Below are 19,485 nucleotides of genomic sequence, written 5' to 3'. Positions count from 1 at the left end.
TCCACTTAGTCTGTCATTAGAAATACTGTAAATTCTTTGCATAATTTAAAGAAACAAACCTATTCTTATAATTTTCTTTGGTTGGCAGTTCTATACAGGGGTTACAAGTTTTCTCAGTTCTAGTGAATTTGATGTAAGTAATACTACAATCATTTAATTGTTCCCTGTCCATGGTACTGAAGCAAATACTATTGGCATTCATTTTAATCATTGCTAATGTACCACAGTCCTAATGACTCAATGGGCCACATTTAAAAAATAAAAGGTTGCTTGTTTAGTGTGTAAAATGATTATTAGAATTGGTAGTTATTATGCTAGTTATTAGTTATTATATCTGAAATATGAAATAATAATAATATGTAATTCACAGAATATTTAAGTGTAATTATATAGCTGGTACCTACCATTTTAATCCCTGATAAATAATTGATAGATTAATAATTGAACGTACTATGTTTTTCTAATGAATTAGTCAGTAATTCCACATATTTTGAAAATACATATATAAGTGTGGACGTACAGTTCTCAATGCACCATGAAACCAGTAGAATGAGTGCAAATCTTTATCTATCTGTAATTTCATCGGTTACACTGCTGTGCAAAAGGAATAACCCTTGAATTATTCCACATTTTGTTGTGTTACAACCTGGAATTAAAATGGAGTTTATTGGGATTTTATGTCACTGAATCACACAAAACTGTCAATACCAAAGTAAAAAAACTATCATGGTTTTTAGAAATATATTCAAATAAAATAAATAAAAGGTTTGAATGTAATCATTGTTCAGCCAGTTTAATTCTAAATAAGAACTATCACTACCTGTTATCCTCAAATGTCAAATAATAGCTGAATGGGATGCTACTGTATTAAAGTGTCACATAATCTCATTAGAAGTAATCTAGATTTTCGGAAGGCCACAGAGTTTTTCTAGAGAACATATCCAGGCGAATAGCAACAAAAAGACCAATGAAATCAAAACAAGTATGGGACAAAGTACTGCCAAAGTTCAGAGCAATTCAGGCTGGCTTCTAAAAAAGAATTGTGTATGAAAGCACATAATTTTGATGTGTGCACCCCAGTATTTAAAAAGAGCACACAAAAGAAATATATTGCGCACATGATCAAGAAGAAATTAGAGGGAACATTGGTCTGGATCTATCTTGGGTGGGGTTTTTACAAAATGGGTTTAGGGGCTACATCCATGCATGCACATGGCATTTTTTTAGTTGGGGCCTTACGCTGCTTATTGGCAGGGCCCACCATTGAAGAGGCCAAGGTGACCAATGGGCTAATAATGTAGGTCCCCTGAGTGATTACTGATGATGTGGGTCCCATAAGTACTGATAATGGTTCTGCCTAAGCCTGAATGGTAAACACAAAGCCAAAGCAACACTGTCTGGGTAGGTTTCCTATAGATCCTCCACTTTTCTCTCACACTCCAAAAAAAATACAGGCTGGTTAACTGGGTACTGTTGAAAGGGATCTTAGAGTTTTGTGTGAATCTAAATAACACGTGAATATTGAATTTGGCACTATGGAAATGCGGTGGGCTTGGGGTCTGATACATTGCCAAAGGAGGCACGAGGGGCCCCAAAAAAATTGTAAAACGTCCTTATACTATTGTGATTGCGATTTATATTATGTAAATGCAAATTCATGAGTAAATCCATCTTTATTGCTTCATCCAATATTCAGGACACAAATCTGTCTGATCCAACCTACTATGCTGAAATTTTACTAAACCAAACAAAAACCTCCAAGCTTTTAATGACGCCACTCAAAACTTCTGAGGAGAAAATCTTGTTTTATTACAGCTGTTAGAGAAGATGCCATCTTGTTAGTGAAGGTAGTAACACTTCTCCTCCTAACCAGGGAAATAATGGTCTTGCAACATGGCCCTATTAGATATGTGTGCAGTGTGCTATACCTATGACTCATTAATAGGCCCTTGCCCATCTGCAGTTAAGACATCCCTGCTGGAACAATGTTGTAATAGGCAGCACTACAAATCGGACAGTAGTATAGCTAGTGAACATTAATAACTATTTTGTTTGTGTGTGAGGGTCGGTTGTCATGGCTTAAGTGATTCTCTGAGTCATGTTAATATTGAACTGTAGTCCAATTAATTTAAATTACTTTATGGAGGATCCAAAAATGCTTTGCTCAACTATCAGAGTTGAAAAAACCTAGTTGTACCAACCAAATGTGGAAAGGCACTTCTATTGAATTACATAGTAAATTGTTGTTTTGCCTTTTTTTCAACCCCTTGGAATAGCCTAGTAATACTCTATGAAAGGAATATAAGAAGTAATGGATCAGCTACAATATTTTGTCAAGACTTCAAAATCCTCTTTTGAAACAAGGTCTCAACAAATCAAAAAAGAGACAAAAGTTATGTATTCCAATCTTGTTTTTTTTTTTACAAATTCTTTTTCTTTTACAATAACATTACAATAACAACAGAAAGTGCATGCAAAGCAATGTGAGAATTGATACAGGCATTCTAATAAAATATACATTTTAAAAACCAAATATATTAAATTTCTAGTTGTATTCCAATCTTATTCCACCAGTGTCTTAAATTTGGCCAAGATCTGCGCCATAATCTTTATGGGCAAACACATGTTACCAACCAACTCCAATGTGTTGCAGTTTCCAAATGGTAAAAAGTGAAACTTTTGCAATTGTAAACATTTTCACATTTCACCGTCTGGTGATACATTAGTTCCAGACATTATTTTGAATGTAACAACTAATGCAGCAAATGTAATAATTGGACATATAGGGTGACTATACTGCTATCTAAAAACATGAGTTCTAACACTGCTATTAGGGTGAAGAAAGAGAAATCAGGTAAGGCCCAAAACATCCACCACAAAACTGTCCCACAGTGGACTTTTTAAGAGTAGGTGCCCTATAATCAATCAGTAGAAATTCAAGTGCAGGACAAATCCACAGCAGTATTCCTGACTGCAAAATCTTTTATTGGGAATGTACAAAACACAACATGTTTCAGGCTAGGCCCTTTATCAAGTGTCTTGCCCTATAATCACCTTTATTAAGGAACCACATTTCTGGTGAGGAAAAAAAACCCTTACTTTACAGTGGTGTAATCCCCAAAATTTAAGCAGAAAACAAGGTGTTTCCAATATACTGTCCATTTCTGGTATCTGGCAATTTAATAATTCCTCATTAGTCAGCCCAGCTCCCTTATCCCTCACCAATTAGAAAACCCGTGGTTCCTTAAACTTTTTTTTTTTGGGGGGGTCGTTGTCATTTTTTTTAAAAATAATAATACCAGTTATATTTTAAAGAATTATTTTATTGAGAGGTAGGTTATAGGCCAATAACCCATTGTTTCATGGTGGCTCTCTTTGGGCTTAAAGTGAGTTCTCTATCTTAATCCCTAATATGCAATGTAGCTAATTGTATCAGTTTCCAGAGCTTTTATCTGGTTACTGAGCCGACACTATGAAACACCAGAGAGGAAAATGTTTAAACACATATCTTTAAATAAAAAAAAAAGGTCAATAATAAAATAAAAAGGAGCAACTGAAAAAAGAGCTGAATTGAAGAAAATGTTTGGAAGGTTAACTAACCCTTTAAATTGTGTCTGAAAATTCAGAGGCATTAGGTTTGCCTGCTTCATTGAGATAGAAATTAAAGAGCTCCATCCCAGGCAGTATATCAATATGTTTTACAGTTACCTAAAATGAGGAAATATAAAAGGAAAAGCATTAAAAATGGATATTTCCTCTCCCTAGAACAGATGCACTTGTAGCAATATGTGTGATTGTGTGATGTGTTTGTAAAAACAACGACCAACTTCACTAATAAACGGTAAGAGATTGTCTCTGAGCTGTTTCTCTTTACTCAACAGTTTGTTCTTAATATCACTTGGGGAGTAGATTACCTCGAAAAAAATGAAATCATAGGTCTGTCCACCACCAAGCTAAAAACTCAACCCAGGGGCAGGTCAGAGGTGGAATTTTACAGGTAAAATGGGTTTTGTTATGAAGCAGCTCAAACTATCACTACATATACCCTCACGTGTAATGCTTTAAATACATCTGTGCAATTATAGTCTATTTTGGAAAAAAAAAATGTATTTTTTTTTTCTCTGTTTCATTGTAGGGAACCCACAACGCATTTGCCGGGATCTTTCAGTTTAAAAGGCGGCGCTGAGAACCATTACAACAAACTTTAGTATCAGTGGGTGAAAACAAAATTGGGCCTATAATATTAGCTCATTACTGAACCAGTAGAGAAGTCATTTTTGAGAGTACATTATTGTTTTAAAATGTGTAAATATCGGGGTTTTTTTTTAAAAAAAAAAAAAAAACACAGCCCAAGGTCTACTCTACACGGTTTATAGCAGAGTAAAATATTTACCATAATTTGGGGAACTGGGAGATCTATTTCTACCAAATGAAATAGAACGAGGCAAAAATGTAAATGTAACAATCGGAATTCTGGGTTTATTAACCAGCTGGATTTTTTTCATTAAAACTAAATATTTTAAGATAATTATTAGACTTTATATATCATATCAGATTATAACAGACTCCACATGTCTATCCTGTATGGAAGTGGATTCTGTGGATCCAAAGGAAGCAAGATGTTTGTGGGACTGATTTATGTATTTGGACCAGTGTAAGATTGCCTTACAGATACTAATAGCAGCAGGAGATCATTTTTGATAACAATGACTATTCTTTGATTCTGCATAGAGCTAAATTTAGGACTAGTGTGCTCCAATTTTGCCAGAACAATAGAAATGTATATTATATATATTATATCTAATATATATATATATATATATATATATATATATATATATATATATATATATATATATATATATATATATATATATATATATATATATATATATATATATAACCTGCCTCATACACAGGAAAATAAATCTTGCTTCCTATGCCCCCATGTGCCAAGGTCAGTGTTATATGCGTGTCAGCGCTTCCAGGGACAAAGTCTGGCTCTGAAATCCTTTATAACACAACAGACAACAGTCTAAATACTGTAGCGATTTTGTTGCAGGCGTACTGCGTCTGATTAGTGTGCTCTATACAGTAAGCAAAATATAAACGAAATCTATACGTGTAAGTGTGTGTGCGTGTACACACTCGAGTCTACACATATATTAATTTACTAGAGGTAACTTTGTTTCACTATAAATGTGTGTGTGGAGGTGTGTTACAGACGAATTTTTTACAATTTCTATACACATACTGCGTTTATTCCTGTTACTATAAAAATCGTGTTATTGCCAGAGGGGTGTGTGTTGTGTAAATGCACTGCATTCCTAGCTAATTGTGTGTAATGCACATCCATGAATAGAGGCTGAAAGATACATAAGTGCACGTAGTATTGTTACACTGGCGTCGCTGCTCTTGTGCTTTAGTTATTATCGTCATCATTTTTGTTTAGTTGTCATGAGAGTCAGTAGGCTATAACTGTGAAACAGCTGGACCAGCAGAACATAAGATGTGTGTGTGTGTTTTAGTTGTTCCTTGTATCCTCCATTTATTTATTACAACTTCATATCTGGACTCAAAGCAAAGAGCAGCTTGAGATTGATGTAAATATATATATATATATAAAGTAAAGCAAAAAACCGGCACTCACGAAATGGAGGTCAGGCGTGCCTGGGTGCAGTCCAAAGTCGGTAACATCAATTAGAAGTGGTAGAGATCGCACTCACAGGACTTAGTATAGAAAAAGAAAATTTATTGTCCACAATAAATTTTCTTTTTCTATACTAAGTCCTGTGAGTGCGATCTCTACCACTTCTAATATATATATATATATATATATATATATATATATATATATATATATATATATATATATATATATATATATATATATATATATATACATTTATGTAATTGATGTAACTATCTATTTATAAAAAAAAAAAAAAAAAAAATAATATATATATATATATAGATATATATATATATATAGATATATATATATATATATATATATATATATATACAGATATATATCTCAATGCTGGTAGGACCAACACCTCTGCTAATAGAAAAGTGGTGGGTGAAACCAAACAAAACATTCAGCTGCTCTTTGCTTTGAGTCCAGATATATATATATATATATATATTAATCAAGATCTTGATAAAGGTCCCAGAGGTGGATCGAAATGTCGATTAAATAAAAACAGACTCTGAAGAAAAAATCCCTGTGTGCACCAGCACCAGGGTATGTGGCTGAACTACAAGTGTGTGCAGTTGTTCAGTAACCTTGGAATATATATATAAACATAAGTGGATGAGCCAAGGAGCATTAAAACATAAGTCCAAAATATTTAGCTACAGATTTTTTTCTGGTGCACGTGTCTTATAGACAGTATAGTTCACCATAAAGAAAAAAATTTTGATAAAAAAAAATATTTGGAAAGAAAGATTATAGATAATTTTCTATTAGCAGGTAGATGATACTAATGCAAAGAAAAGAAATAGATGAAACAATACAAAACGAATCCATTGAAGTAGTACAATATTCAAAATAAACTTACAATGTATCCATTTGTCTATCTATCTATCTATCTATCTATCTATCTATCCCTATACGTCATCTTTACAGAAATGTAAATTGGAACTTCCTTACAGAACATAGCTCATCCTTATTCTTCTATTATCAAATTAAAGCAAACTTGGTGGAGCACCCATAAACTCATGGAATTTACTGCTAAAGTACAATTAAAATTTTAAAAAAAAGTGGGGAATGGTACTAAAAAGCACAAGAAAACATATGTTTATTAAGCTTAATTAAAAAAATTAAAATAAATATATATATATATATATATATTTATTTATTTATTTATTTAAATTTTTTAATTAAGCTTAATAAACATATGTTTTCTTTTGCTTTTTAGTACCATATATATATATATATATATATATATATATATATATATATATATATATATATATATATATATATATATATATATATAGATTCCCCATTTAAGCAATCAAGCAATCCAGTCAATTATTTTTCCTTTTTTACTTATAGCCATATATATTTTTGGTGCGTGGACATGTATTTTTCCTAAATCTGTTTTGTATGAGTTTTTCAGTGTTTGATATGTATTTTTTATTAAACCAGCTACATGTGTAGTTTTTTTTGTAGCATTTTTTCATCAATACAGAGCTAACGTTGGCGACAACACATGCTCTAGATGTATATGTACCTGTTCAAGTATTTTCTTTATTATTCGGTGTGTGCTTGTTTGTATGTATATGTTGATAGACACACACAAGTATATCAGTTCAGAGTCAATGAGCAGGAAAGGATGTTTGTTTCTATGACCCATAAACCCATATGGACAAAACCCAATAGCGCCTGCCTCATACTTGCCTGAGTGATCAGAGAAGGAAACCTTGGACTTTACTCTGTAGTAAACCAGAATGAATGTCAAAGTTAATGCATTTACCACCGGGATGTCCTTGGTTCCATTGGTTTAAAGTTTAATCCTCACTGTGCGGGTGCTGCTTTGCAGTGATCATGGGGAGACTCCATTGTTTATAGGAATATTATATTATATTCCCTAGTTACTCTGACGCCTTTTTTTATTTATTAAAGGGAGCGACGAATCAGAATGAATAGATTAAAAAATATTGGAGCAAGAATGGAATTTCCATTACAGAGGGGGAAAAGTAATACAGTTTAAAGCACAATCTCTTTAATACCTTTGTTTTATCCTCGAAGACATCTAGCGGATAATTCAGGCAACTGCACCCTTTAACCCCCCTCCTTCCTATCAATTGTACTGTGTAGCCTGTAGTGTGCGAAGAATGTAGAGGTGGATCCGTATAGCCGCACAGGTAATATATAAACTGCCAAATGATAGACTAGCATTGCTAAGCATGTTGTAATGTTTGATCTGAAGAAGGCCCTGATAAGTGGGGGCGAAACGTTAATAATCTGTGATACACCAGTCTGTTAATAAAAAAGCTTTTACATTTTATAAACTAGTGTGCTTAGTCTATCTATAGATAATATGAATCTCCCAGTATTATTCCCACAAGTCTTACCTACCTCAGGCTGAAGGAACTTGTTGTCCAGGCTTCTAGGCTTTCATCTCCCAGGTGCATAATGTGACCTCTTCTGCATGAGACCGAATGCCCAGCCCTGCTGAATGCACCCATGGGTGCCAGGTGTTGTATAGTCACCGATTGGTTGATCCCTCTTGTTACAGTAATTCAGCACAGGCGAAGTGGGGTTGAATGAAAGACCCTGTTCCCAACTTTGACGGTCAAGTACAGAATCTTATCTCCCTGACTGGGACAGGGAAGGCCCCTGATTTCTAGGTAGGCCACCTGCTAACCTCCTCCTTTCCTCTAACAATGGATTTACAAGGATATATTCAAACACAACTCGCAGCTACAAAGTGGGTAGAATAATAGGTGCTCGTCCCAGCCCCAAGTTATAGGATGCAGTCGCACATAATCACCAGAGAAGCTCTTAACAATCCTTTATTGGCATGAACCCACTTCCTGCCAGTCACAGAGAAAAACAGGATTTAGCTGTTACAGAAAGTTGCTTTGCCTTTGGGTCTACAGAAGGAATGAATTAGGAGTGGACTTATCCAAACCTTCAGATTCCCAGATACTTGTACCAAACATACTAATTAAAAAGTTGAAACCAAGATAGATCCTGGTACTCAAGCTTCCAATATACATACAGAGATGTGAGCTAGTGTTTTGGGGGAGCTCAGCCTTCCCCTGAATATGTAGGGGAATTATATTCTCTCCAACACTAGAACCCAGTTCACTAAAAGCGAAAGGGGTTCTCACTTCTGATGATGTCTCTTTAAGGTTCTTATTATTATGAATAATATATTATTATTATTATTATTATTATTATTATTATTATTATTATTATTATTATTATTATTATTATTATTATTATTGTTGTTGTTGTTGTTGTTGTTGTTGTTGCTGTTGTTGTTGTTGTTGTTGTTATTATAATAATAATAATAATAATAATAATAATAATAATAATAATAATAGGAATATATATCTTGGTTCGTCCCGGGGGTTATTGGCAGATTATTTGCTTTATCGTTAAAAGTAGTCCTGCCCACTCTATGAGGCTCATTTATCAACACAGGCAAATCTGCTCCTGTGCAGTTCCTATAGCAACCAGTCAGTTATTTCTTCTTTTTTTATATAGTAGAACCATGAAATAAAACAGTTACATAGGTTACTGCCCAGGTCCAAATTGGCCAAGTATTGTTAAATGATCCTAGCATGTATGGGTGTAAATAATCCATAAAAGAGTACCCAAATATGGTGAAAAAATAGTTTTGTTGAAAGGGATGTATTAATAGTCAATCAACCCCCTCTCCTCACACACAAATAAAAAGACTAAGGGAAATAATAACTTTACTGACAGCAAATGCAATATATGTGTTCTACATTTTGTTTTACACTGATCTGAATATTTGATCATTTAGACGAGTGTGAGTTATAATCGAATCCACAGGAGCTGTTATTTCAGCTCATTCGGAAACATTCCTTCCCCTTAGTTTACTTGGCTACTGTAGGTGCTCATCTGTCCAATGCATGGGCTTTTATATTTGTTTATTGTTATTGTTTATAATAGATTATTTTTAAGGACAGGTTAAATTAAGAAATGCCCTTACTAAGGGGAGAAACAGCCTTTTCAGTGCGGGTAAAATTATCACCACACTTTCTGAAGGTGGCATATGTATATGAGACACATACACGCTAAGCTGCTCCCATTATTATTTCAGGACACAGTCCTGGGGTCGCTAAGCATTTGATATGGGGGGAAACATTTCTCCGCAGAGATTCGTTACAATTATTCTGGGGCAACAGCTCTACAGCCAGAGATAAGGAAGAGCCCGAGAAACCCTGGGGACAGTGCCTGGCACTTGAATAATCTCCCCACTGATGAGCGCACAGTATACTGATTTTAAGTTCAAGAAGTTGTGTCACTGTTCCACGCAAAATATATCTTATGAAGTCACAGGAAGAAAGATTTATTGTGGATGATGTCATCTGGATATTTGTGACGTAATAGCCCTTGAATTTATATAGAATACCTGTGGGTAGCTGCCCTTGGTTTATATAGCCATATTTCATTTTTACAAAGGGAGAATTGTGCATAATAAACGTGTCAGTTAAAGTCGACTGAATTTTTAATATCTATCAATAAATGGCAATATTTAAGCGATTCATTGAAATTGGTGTAGCCCTAAACCAAACAGCGCATACAAAAATACATACAAATATATTTTAGTGATGAGAAGTCAGCACTTTACATGGTGACAAGAATACAGGGTCCCAGACAGGAAGATGAATATTAATAATTAATGATTAATAAAAATAGGCTCTCACTGGGCTTGAGGCTCAGAGAACAAAGGGTTTTGCTATGTTTATTTTAAACGTATTGTCGGTATATGGCATATTAACATTCATATAAAAATACAATTACTGCTGTTTTCATTCACGTTTCTTCTATACCAGACTTACGGATTTAGGGACTCACGATTTTATTACAACAGTACAATTGCCAGCACATGAAGACGCAAGTACAGTGCAAACCAGGATCCTATTAGTCTCAATGAATAATACAATCCTTGTGACAGCTCTGTGCCACATACAGAAATATATAACACTGGTGGGAGCTCCATTAGTCAGGTATAGTGCAGCTATGGTTACACAGCAGTGCTTATGCAGTGTATTTCCAAAATATTGTTAGTACAACATTCTCAGTACTCTCCATATTTACTTTCCATTCAGTTAAGACCGTGTGTATGTACATGTAGTGAATACAAACCTCTGTTTAGGGGCCAGTGTTTATTGTACTGGGCTGTGTGTGTGGATTCCAGAGTAAGCACTGGAGCTGGGCTATATATATATATATATATATATATATATATATATATATATATATATATATATATATATATATATATATATATATATATATATATATATATCATTACCCTTCCCTAAACTCCTTGTTCAGCGTTAGCTCTCCTGTAGTCTGTATTTGGTTTCATCTATTACATGGAATCCTGTGACCCTGACTCTTCCAAGTTTCTGATATCCAGAACCAAATGCTGCCCTATCATTGACCCACCAGGTTTGCATGGGACTCAGGGGAAGGCAGTGCCCAGTTTAGCTCTCTAGAAAGTATCACAGCCAGGTAGCCTGGTACATGTCATGGGCAATAATCCATATTATTCTAAAAAGGCTGAGGCATTCGTGCCAAGGACTGACATCTGGGATCCAGTCATTAGAAGATCAGGTAGCAGGCTTGCCTGAGAGCCTGGAGCTGGGTTTAGCTACCAGCAGGATTGGTTCCTGCCATTGTAACAGATCTGCTGTGCGTGCACTCTGCCTGAGGTTAAACGCCATAACATTGCAGGATTATATGTTCCCTGGAATATCGATCGGAAATAGAGCAGAATGTGGAGCCAACTTGTATATTTGGTGTCACACAGCCTTTATATTTATGAATCCCCCCCCATCACCAGAAGAAGGTTACTTAACTGCCCAAACACTTAATTCACCCACCCATAATTCTTCCTATTTGATTGCTGTTGGTTAAAAAAAGATGCTATGCATGAGATGTATGAGTTGTATGAGCACTGGAACAATTCATTGGCAGCAAATGACCTTCCTATTTAGCATCTTGCATTGATTTCAATTTCTAATAATCCAATAATAAATCCCACAGTCCACTGCTATGCAAAACGTAGGGTGCAAACTGGTGATTCCATATATATACATAGATACTCCCCTATATATTGTCACAGACTTCTATTATCACTTAAAAGCAGGTGCAGTGAAATTGTAGCGTTTTCTCAATTATCGCCTCTTTAATTAAACTACTAACCTAATATATCCACATCACAGCTCTTTTTGTTTCCTCTTTGTTTGTGCACATTCACTTAATGAAATCAATGTCTCCGGCGCAAATATTCATACAGTAAGTGCAAGTAATAAGGATTTCAGTTAGATATAATATGGAAACAATATTGTGCAGCTTTTTCTAGTTATTTCATGTTTATCCCATATTCAGAACACTCCCGGCTTAGGTCTATTTTACGAAAAATTTCCCGAAGCTCATGTATTAGACTTGAGTATTAACTGCAGCAGATACAGACATACACTGTAAATAAAGCCATAAGGAATCACTGGAGTAGGATTTGCACCAAATTAGACTGACTTGCATTATAAAATAATATGTAAATAACTGCAGCTATCCCCTGTGGTTTCAAATAAACATTCAAAAGCATGTTTGCCTGTGTTAAATATTAGCCAGTTATACAGAACTAGTTGTATAGGATTAGTTTGCAGTTGGAACCAGTTGTAATGTATTTTAAAGGTATCCATTCTGATGATGGCAGTGATCATGCAGACATTAATGATGGATTTTCAGTCTTCCACTAAATTTTGTTTGCAACAAGTCCAGCCAGTGTGGTCAGAGGCCAGACATAGGCAGGAGAACTTCCTTACAATCAGCCCCAAATTGCAGTGCTGGGAAGCCTTTGATGAAAGCTGTTTTCCAACACCAGGGCAGGGGAAATGATGTCTGTTAAACTTGAATTTCCAGAGAGTCAGGCTGTTACACCGTCCCTTTAATAGTTAAGGTATAAAGGCTTGGAAAGGGGCCTCAGACAGATAAATGACACGACATTGGAAAGGATTAGGGTAACTGAATGGAGGGCTAAATCGCATGAATGAATGAGTAGTGGGGAGAGAGGGAGGCCGAAGGTGAGTGAATTAGGTGAGATATCATAAGACACAGACTGGAAGCGATAAATGGAGTGAGTTGAATAAATGAAGTGATCTTAGTAGGGACCAAAAACAAAATTATGGATTGGGTAAATGAGTAAATGAACTAACAGGTAATGTGTCCTATGAGACAGAATTCCATTTGGTTAATGAGCTTTTCAGTTCAGTAGTGAACTACAGCATTGACTGTCACAAACAATGAAAACACAAACGAAGAGAAGAAGAGAGGTAGAGTGTGTGCTAGTGAATGAGATGAATGAAAGGGCCTTAGAGAGGAGAGGAAGAGTGATGGAATGGACAAAATACATTCATAAATGAGGGCAGGGAGGAGAGAGAAATGTAAAGGGTATGTGAATTACATTGAGTGCACTGAAAGAAAAAGAGGGATAAAGAAAGAAAGAGAGAGATATGAAACATATGAATGAATGAACGAACTGAACCCATGAGGTACAGAGACAATGGAAGTAAACTAAAGGGCAGTCAAGTGAATAGATGAGAGGAATGGATGCCAGAAGGGGGTGGTGAGGAGAAATATAAAATAGAAGTGCCCTTGCTTATATAGGTATATAGTTCTCTATGTTTTGAGTCTGTGTTTTGGATATGCAGTACGGATTCACATGCATTATAGTGGTTTTACATTAAAAGGAGACTGAAAAAAAATGGAAAATCAAAAGGCAACAAATATATATACTTTACTTACAGTCCCCTCCTCCCTTGATTTCAGTTCTGACAGCTCCAGAAAAGGCATCAGAACCGGTCCTGGAGCAGTGGTAATGTGTGTGTTTGTGTGCTGCTAGTCCTCAGGGAAAGACATATCTGTTAGCTGGGATCTTTAGTCTGGAACTGTGGGGAAGTGTCACACTGTTTAATTACCCTGTGTGCAGACACCATTTGTACAAAGAAACAGCATTTTCCCTTCATTAATGATATTCTTTTATATAACCAGTAACATGAAGCACGAGGATTATGGAAATGTTTGTTGATGGAAGGATATAGTAAACTTGCCCATATAACATGCTATGACGTACCTATGGGTTTTCATTAATTAGCCCCTTAGAAAAATAGGATTTGTTGGGGCTGGTTCTGTTACATTTAAGATAGCTACAAAAGTATGGCTTGTACGCTTAATAACAATAAATTCTGCAAGGGGCCTGGAAACAAACTCAGGAATACAATTTCTTCGGATATTTTTTATGGTGCAGTGGTATTTCTTTTTTAAATATATTTAACTACCATATTAAACGTACATGTTATACTTTGCGTTATTTTTAAAACAGGCATACAAATCCTTTTTTGGCTGGAGAGAAACGCACACATTTTGTGTACCTCCAACTTCATAAATATAATAAAGTCCCCTCTTTTTTCATCTTTATATTCTTTAACAATGCCCCCCCCACACACACACAGACACACACATTCTATAAGTGTGTGTTTGTGTGTGTGTATGTTTGTCGGTGTTTGTTTATGGGATGTTTTGTGTGTTTTATTGAGCAGAACCTTTTTGTAAACAATGTTTCTAATAACAATACAGTCTACTTTGACTATTAAACTGTATTTAGTAAGAGTACTGTTAAAAAAAAAACTGTATTTTGAGGAAAACTATATAATGCAAATGTATTGGAAAGGCAGCTGCAGGAAAATAAAAATATAATATAATTGGTGGAATATAGAAAAATACTAAATCTGTGTAATGTTTACATTCGTTTAAACAGCTGCAGAACACAGTTTGAGAAACCCTTTTGAGGAGCAAAAATGTTTGGAAATTGTCAGACAGAAGACTGTATTTAGATGCTTGCAGATAACTGATATATAATTCCTGCCAATCGCCTCTCACCCCATTCACTTGTCTTGCCTATTGTGCAGACTGCCAGCCCTTACTAAAGACACTCATTAGAACATTCATGTCTCTATCAAACTATATTATAACTGGTCTTTAGAAAAAGGTATTTCCAATTCAGTGAGACACATTCAATCATTTCAAATGTGGCACAGGGAACGATTCGTCTGCTGTGCACTTTACCACGAATTTAAACCTTAGTATTTATAAACATGGGAGAAAATATCGTATTTTAATGAGTACAGTTCTGACAGTAAATGAAGCAACGATCAAAACGTTAAATAAAATAAATACTTAAAAAAAACATGCTGATACAATATTTATAATTCGTGCTAGGCTGAATTATTATTTAATATGCAACATCGATTATAGCGTTAGTTAAGCAGTGGATGCAACTTCTAATAGACAGCTCAGTGGGTTATTAGATTATAACTATCTGTGAACGAAGAAATATATATATATCTGTGTGTGTACGAGTGTCATTGTTTGGTTTGTGTGAGTATATATAAATATGTTTATACATATATTTATATATATATATATATATATATTTATATATATATATATATATATATATATATATATATATATATATATATATCGAATTATCTTATATCTTATATTAAACAGGCAGCTGGAGGAAAAGAATGCATCTTCAAAACATAAATCCGATGGCCAAGAATACACAGTTCTCTCAATCAGTGTTGAAGTGCTTAATTGGCAACCCACAGCTTGGCTAGACTGCAGCTTTTCAACTTGAACTTGGCCTTCCCTCTGGCCACTGCTCAGTGCTGGGGCTGTATTGATAGTCCGCCTGCAAAGCTTCCTACCCTTGCACCAGAACACTACTCTATGCTTCTTTCTCTTTTTATCCCCCATCTTTTTAAATAACTACAATCGAGCAGGGCAAACCGTGTGTTTCAAGGAGATAAATACTGAAATAAGGAAGCATAAATTGCTGACCCAAATGTTATAATTATTAAATGAAACTTGGTGGCTGATCCTAAAAATCATTTAACCAGTAGCACACACACACCTTGCAAAACTAATGTAGAATCACCATAGCTTATAGATGGTTTGATATTTAGTTTTATTGTTTTTTAGTGAATTTGATGGAGACACAATAGGCTGCTGCTTGCTGGTCTGGGAAAGGCAGACGTGCTAAACTTCCTTTTAATAATTATTACTAGAGCACACCTATTGTTTTTATTTGATTCCCTAGAAGCGTAATGTTTGGTTTTGCTTTTCGACAACGTGATTCTTAGAAACGTGTCTATTTATAGTGATATAAAATGCTCACAAAATAAAATTATAGCTAATCTCTGACAGTCGGGGGGAAAAAAGGAAAGAAAAATGAAACTAGCAGTAGACTTGTATTATACAGCAACCCCTTTATCAGTGTGTGTGTGTGTGTGTGTGTGTGTGTGTGTACTTCACTTCAGTCCCATTGCTGTGTGCTACTGACTGTATATGCCTCTTTGTATCAGTGTCTCCATGGCTTTGTCTCAGTACGTGAATATCTTTGCATTTGCCTATGTCTGTACTTTTGGGGGAGTTGCACAGCTGCATTATGGGGAGAAGGAGAATGCATAGGATCACTACAGCGGTCGAAACGTTGATCATGTTTGTAGCTATTATAATATAAAAGCCCCTATCATTTCACTGTGTAAGTATCCAAGCTCCCCTCCCCCACGTCTTCTTCTTCTTCACTCCATAAATTGCTAATCTCTCTTTCAGTCTGTCTCCAAAGCCTTTAAATGCATCTTCTCTCCCAGACAGGATTGCGTGCGACTGAAGCTCTTATTAGGAATGATAAAATTCTACTTGATCGCACATATCTGAAATAAAATCATTTTAGCTAGCTAGAGAAACCCTCTGATGCCCCATAGCCACTGATAGTCTTTGGCAGCCCCCACCTCTATCTCACCCCATAGCCAGTTTTCAGTAAATACGGGGCCCAGCGCGCAGGGTACAGGGACCCTCCCATAGATATTGGGGAAGAAGGAAGGGGGAAATGAATGATCTGCAATTTGCTCTTCTGCGCTCTCTGAGCTGCTTTGCATATCACGTGGCGCGGCGCAGCCAATCGGAGGCGTGAGTGTGAGTGTCTGGCAGCCCCGGTGAGGCTGGGAGGTTTACATTCCCCTCTCTCAGTCTGGGGCTTTTAAAAAAGAGCCGCTGGTCTCAATGCCGGACGGGCTATGACAGCTTCAGTGCTCCTCCATCCGCGCTGGGCCGAGCCGGTGATGTTCCTTTACGACAACAGCCTGGAGGAGATGAACAAGAATATGGATGGCTTCCCAGTGAGCAGCTTTGCAGCCAACCAGTGCAGGAATCTAATAGGGCACCACGCACCCCTGCCCCCCAGCAGCGCCTACCCCAGCAGTGAAGTGCCAGTGTCTGCCATAGCGGAGCCTTCCAAGCAGTGCAACCCCTGCTCCGCCGTGCAGAGCACCCCCAATGGCAGCCTGCCCTATGGATACTTTGGCAGCGGATATTATCCCTGCAGGATGAGCCACCACAACGGCATCAAGTCGTGCTCCCAGCCCTCTTCCTTTGCTGACAAGTACATGGACACCTCGGGCTCCGCGGGGGAGGACTTCCCCTCCAGGCCTAAGGAATTCGCCTTTTACCAAAGTTATCCCCCTGGACCTTACCAGCCTGTGCCCAGCTACCTGGATATGCCCGTGGTTTCTACCATTGGCTCTACAGGGGAGCCCAGGCACGAGCCTTTACTGCCTATGGATGGATACCAAGCGTGGCCCATCACCAATGGCTGGAATGGGCAGGTTTATTGTGCCAAAGATCAGGCCCAGCCAACCCACCTCTGGAAATCGTCTCTGCCGGGTAAAAGCACCTGCCTCTGTCCCTATGCACCCCCACTGTCTGCTGCCATTAGCCTCCTGCTAACTGCTCCCACCACTACTACACTATTCATCACACACACACACAGATCAGATCACACGTTAACAGATTCATTGTTCACCTATATGTAGTGTGCAGATGTATATATATGTGTGTGTGTGTATGTATATATATATATATATATATATATATATATATATATATATATATATATATATATATATATATATATATATATATATAGGTAAATTAGTACACATTGGGAACATTTCCATAGGTTATTTTAAAACCATATTTTTTATTAAGTTTAATTAATTTAATTAAAAAAGCAGGCCAACGTTTCAGTCCACCTCTAGGACCTTTATCAAGGCCGTATATAATTGTTTTGTGTTTAGGGGCACATATATATATATATATATATATATATATATATATATATATATATATATATATATATATATATATATATATATATATATAGTGAATAAAGTACCCCCTATTGTAAAATATAAGGATATTGTAAGTCACCGAGCATTTCCATGACCATATTAAAGCACAGGTCATGGAACTCCGAGGTTACTTCTAATATCCTCATATTTTCCAACAAGGAGTACTTTATTTATTATAATACACAAGTTTTAGTGAGTTATGCGACAAAAAAATGACATCACTTCTCACCATTTATAACTGATGACATCACTAGTCCCCGCTTATTTGCATATATATTTCAAGATATCCATGGCTTTTGTGTATTATATATATATATATATATATATATATATATATATATATATATATATATATATATATATACACTCTACACCGGGTGCCCGCACTCAGACCGGTTTTCATTCGTTTGTGGGTGCAGGGTCAAATTGTAATATAAAATAGTTCAGAAGGATACTGGGAATCAAAAATGTATTTTATTCAAACTTGCTTATCCCATGTATATTTAAAAAAACGAGGGGCAATGTGGTCACAAAGGGGAAATGCGGTCACAACTATATTTAGTAATGTGACACGATCTAGATAGTCTGGCACTTGCATTTTAATCTCTGCTCGAACCCTTTCCAGTAATAAACTCCTAACCTCATAGCTAAATACTACAAATTGTACTTTGCAATGATGTTTAGGAAAACTGTATTTATTCTAGTGGTATTAGCACTATTAGTAGTAGTGTTAGTATTGTGACTTACTAATATCCCTAGTGCTGGTGTCTGGGAATCTGAGATTCTGGCTGAAGTTGGAGTTTGTATTTAGAGCCTACTAAATATACCAAGTTCAAGGCTTGGGGGCAGTAGAATGGCCAGTGATTGTCCTTGTCGTTTGCAGATGTCGTGCATCAGTCAGACAGCAGCTCGTACAGAAGGGGCAGGAAGAAGAGGGTCCCTTACACCAAGGTGCAACTGAAGGAGCTGGAGAGGGAATATGGTACCAATAAATTCATCACCAAGGATAAGAGGAGACGGATATCTGCCACCACCAACCTCTCAGAAAGGCAGGTCACTATCTGGTTCCAGAACAGGAGGGTGAAGGAGAAAAAAGTCATCAATAAACTGAAAAGCACGAGTTAATACTCAGGGTACTGCAGAGTATTCCTCCCCTTGGAACTGAATCATCCTTCACCAGCCCATACAGGCCGAACCCCAAAGCCCTTCACATGGTACAAAAAGGATGATTTGAGGGTACAGGTAAAATCTATTTGCTATGTAATATTTGGGGAAGGCCAAGACTCAAGCAGTGTGATGGAATTTTTTTTTTTTTTTAACTGAAGCGCTTAATTATCGGAATTAATGTAAATCAACCCCCAAAACAGACAGTCGCAAATAGAAATAGTGATTGCAAGACTTTTGCATGTAATCAAGCAGCGATTAAATCGAGAGTGTCAGTCTAAATAATTGCGCGTTGATCCAGAGTGCATGCTGAGTAACTGCTCAGGTAAATTATACATATAACTA

General features: G+C 36.2%; 1 protein-coding gene across 1 annotated transcript; it reads left to right on the top strand.

Moving 5' to 3' along the window:
* Positions 1-16,863: 16,863 nt before the first annotated feature.
* hoxa13.S (homeobox A13 S homeolog) lies at positions 16,864-19,101 on the top strand. The gene is given in 2 exon segments (NM_001085852.1): positions 16,864-17,509; positions 18,860-19,101. Coding segments are annotated over 2 exon segments (888 nt in total).
* Positions 19,102-19,485: the final 384 nt, after the last annotated feature.

This window comes from Xenopus laevis, chromosome 6S (assembly GCF_017654675.1).
Source record: "Xenopus laevis strain J_2021 chromosome 6S, Xenopus_laevis_v10.1, whole genome shotgun sequence".
Classification (NCBI taxonomy): domain Eukaryota; kingdom Metazoa; phylum Chordata; class Amphibia; order Anura; family Pipidae; genus Xenopus; species Xenopus laevis.
This window is presented reverse-complemented; position numbering and strand designations above follow the sequence as displayed.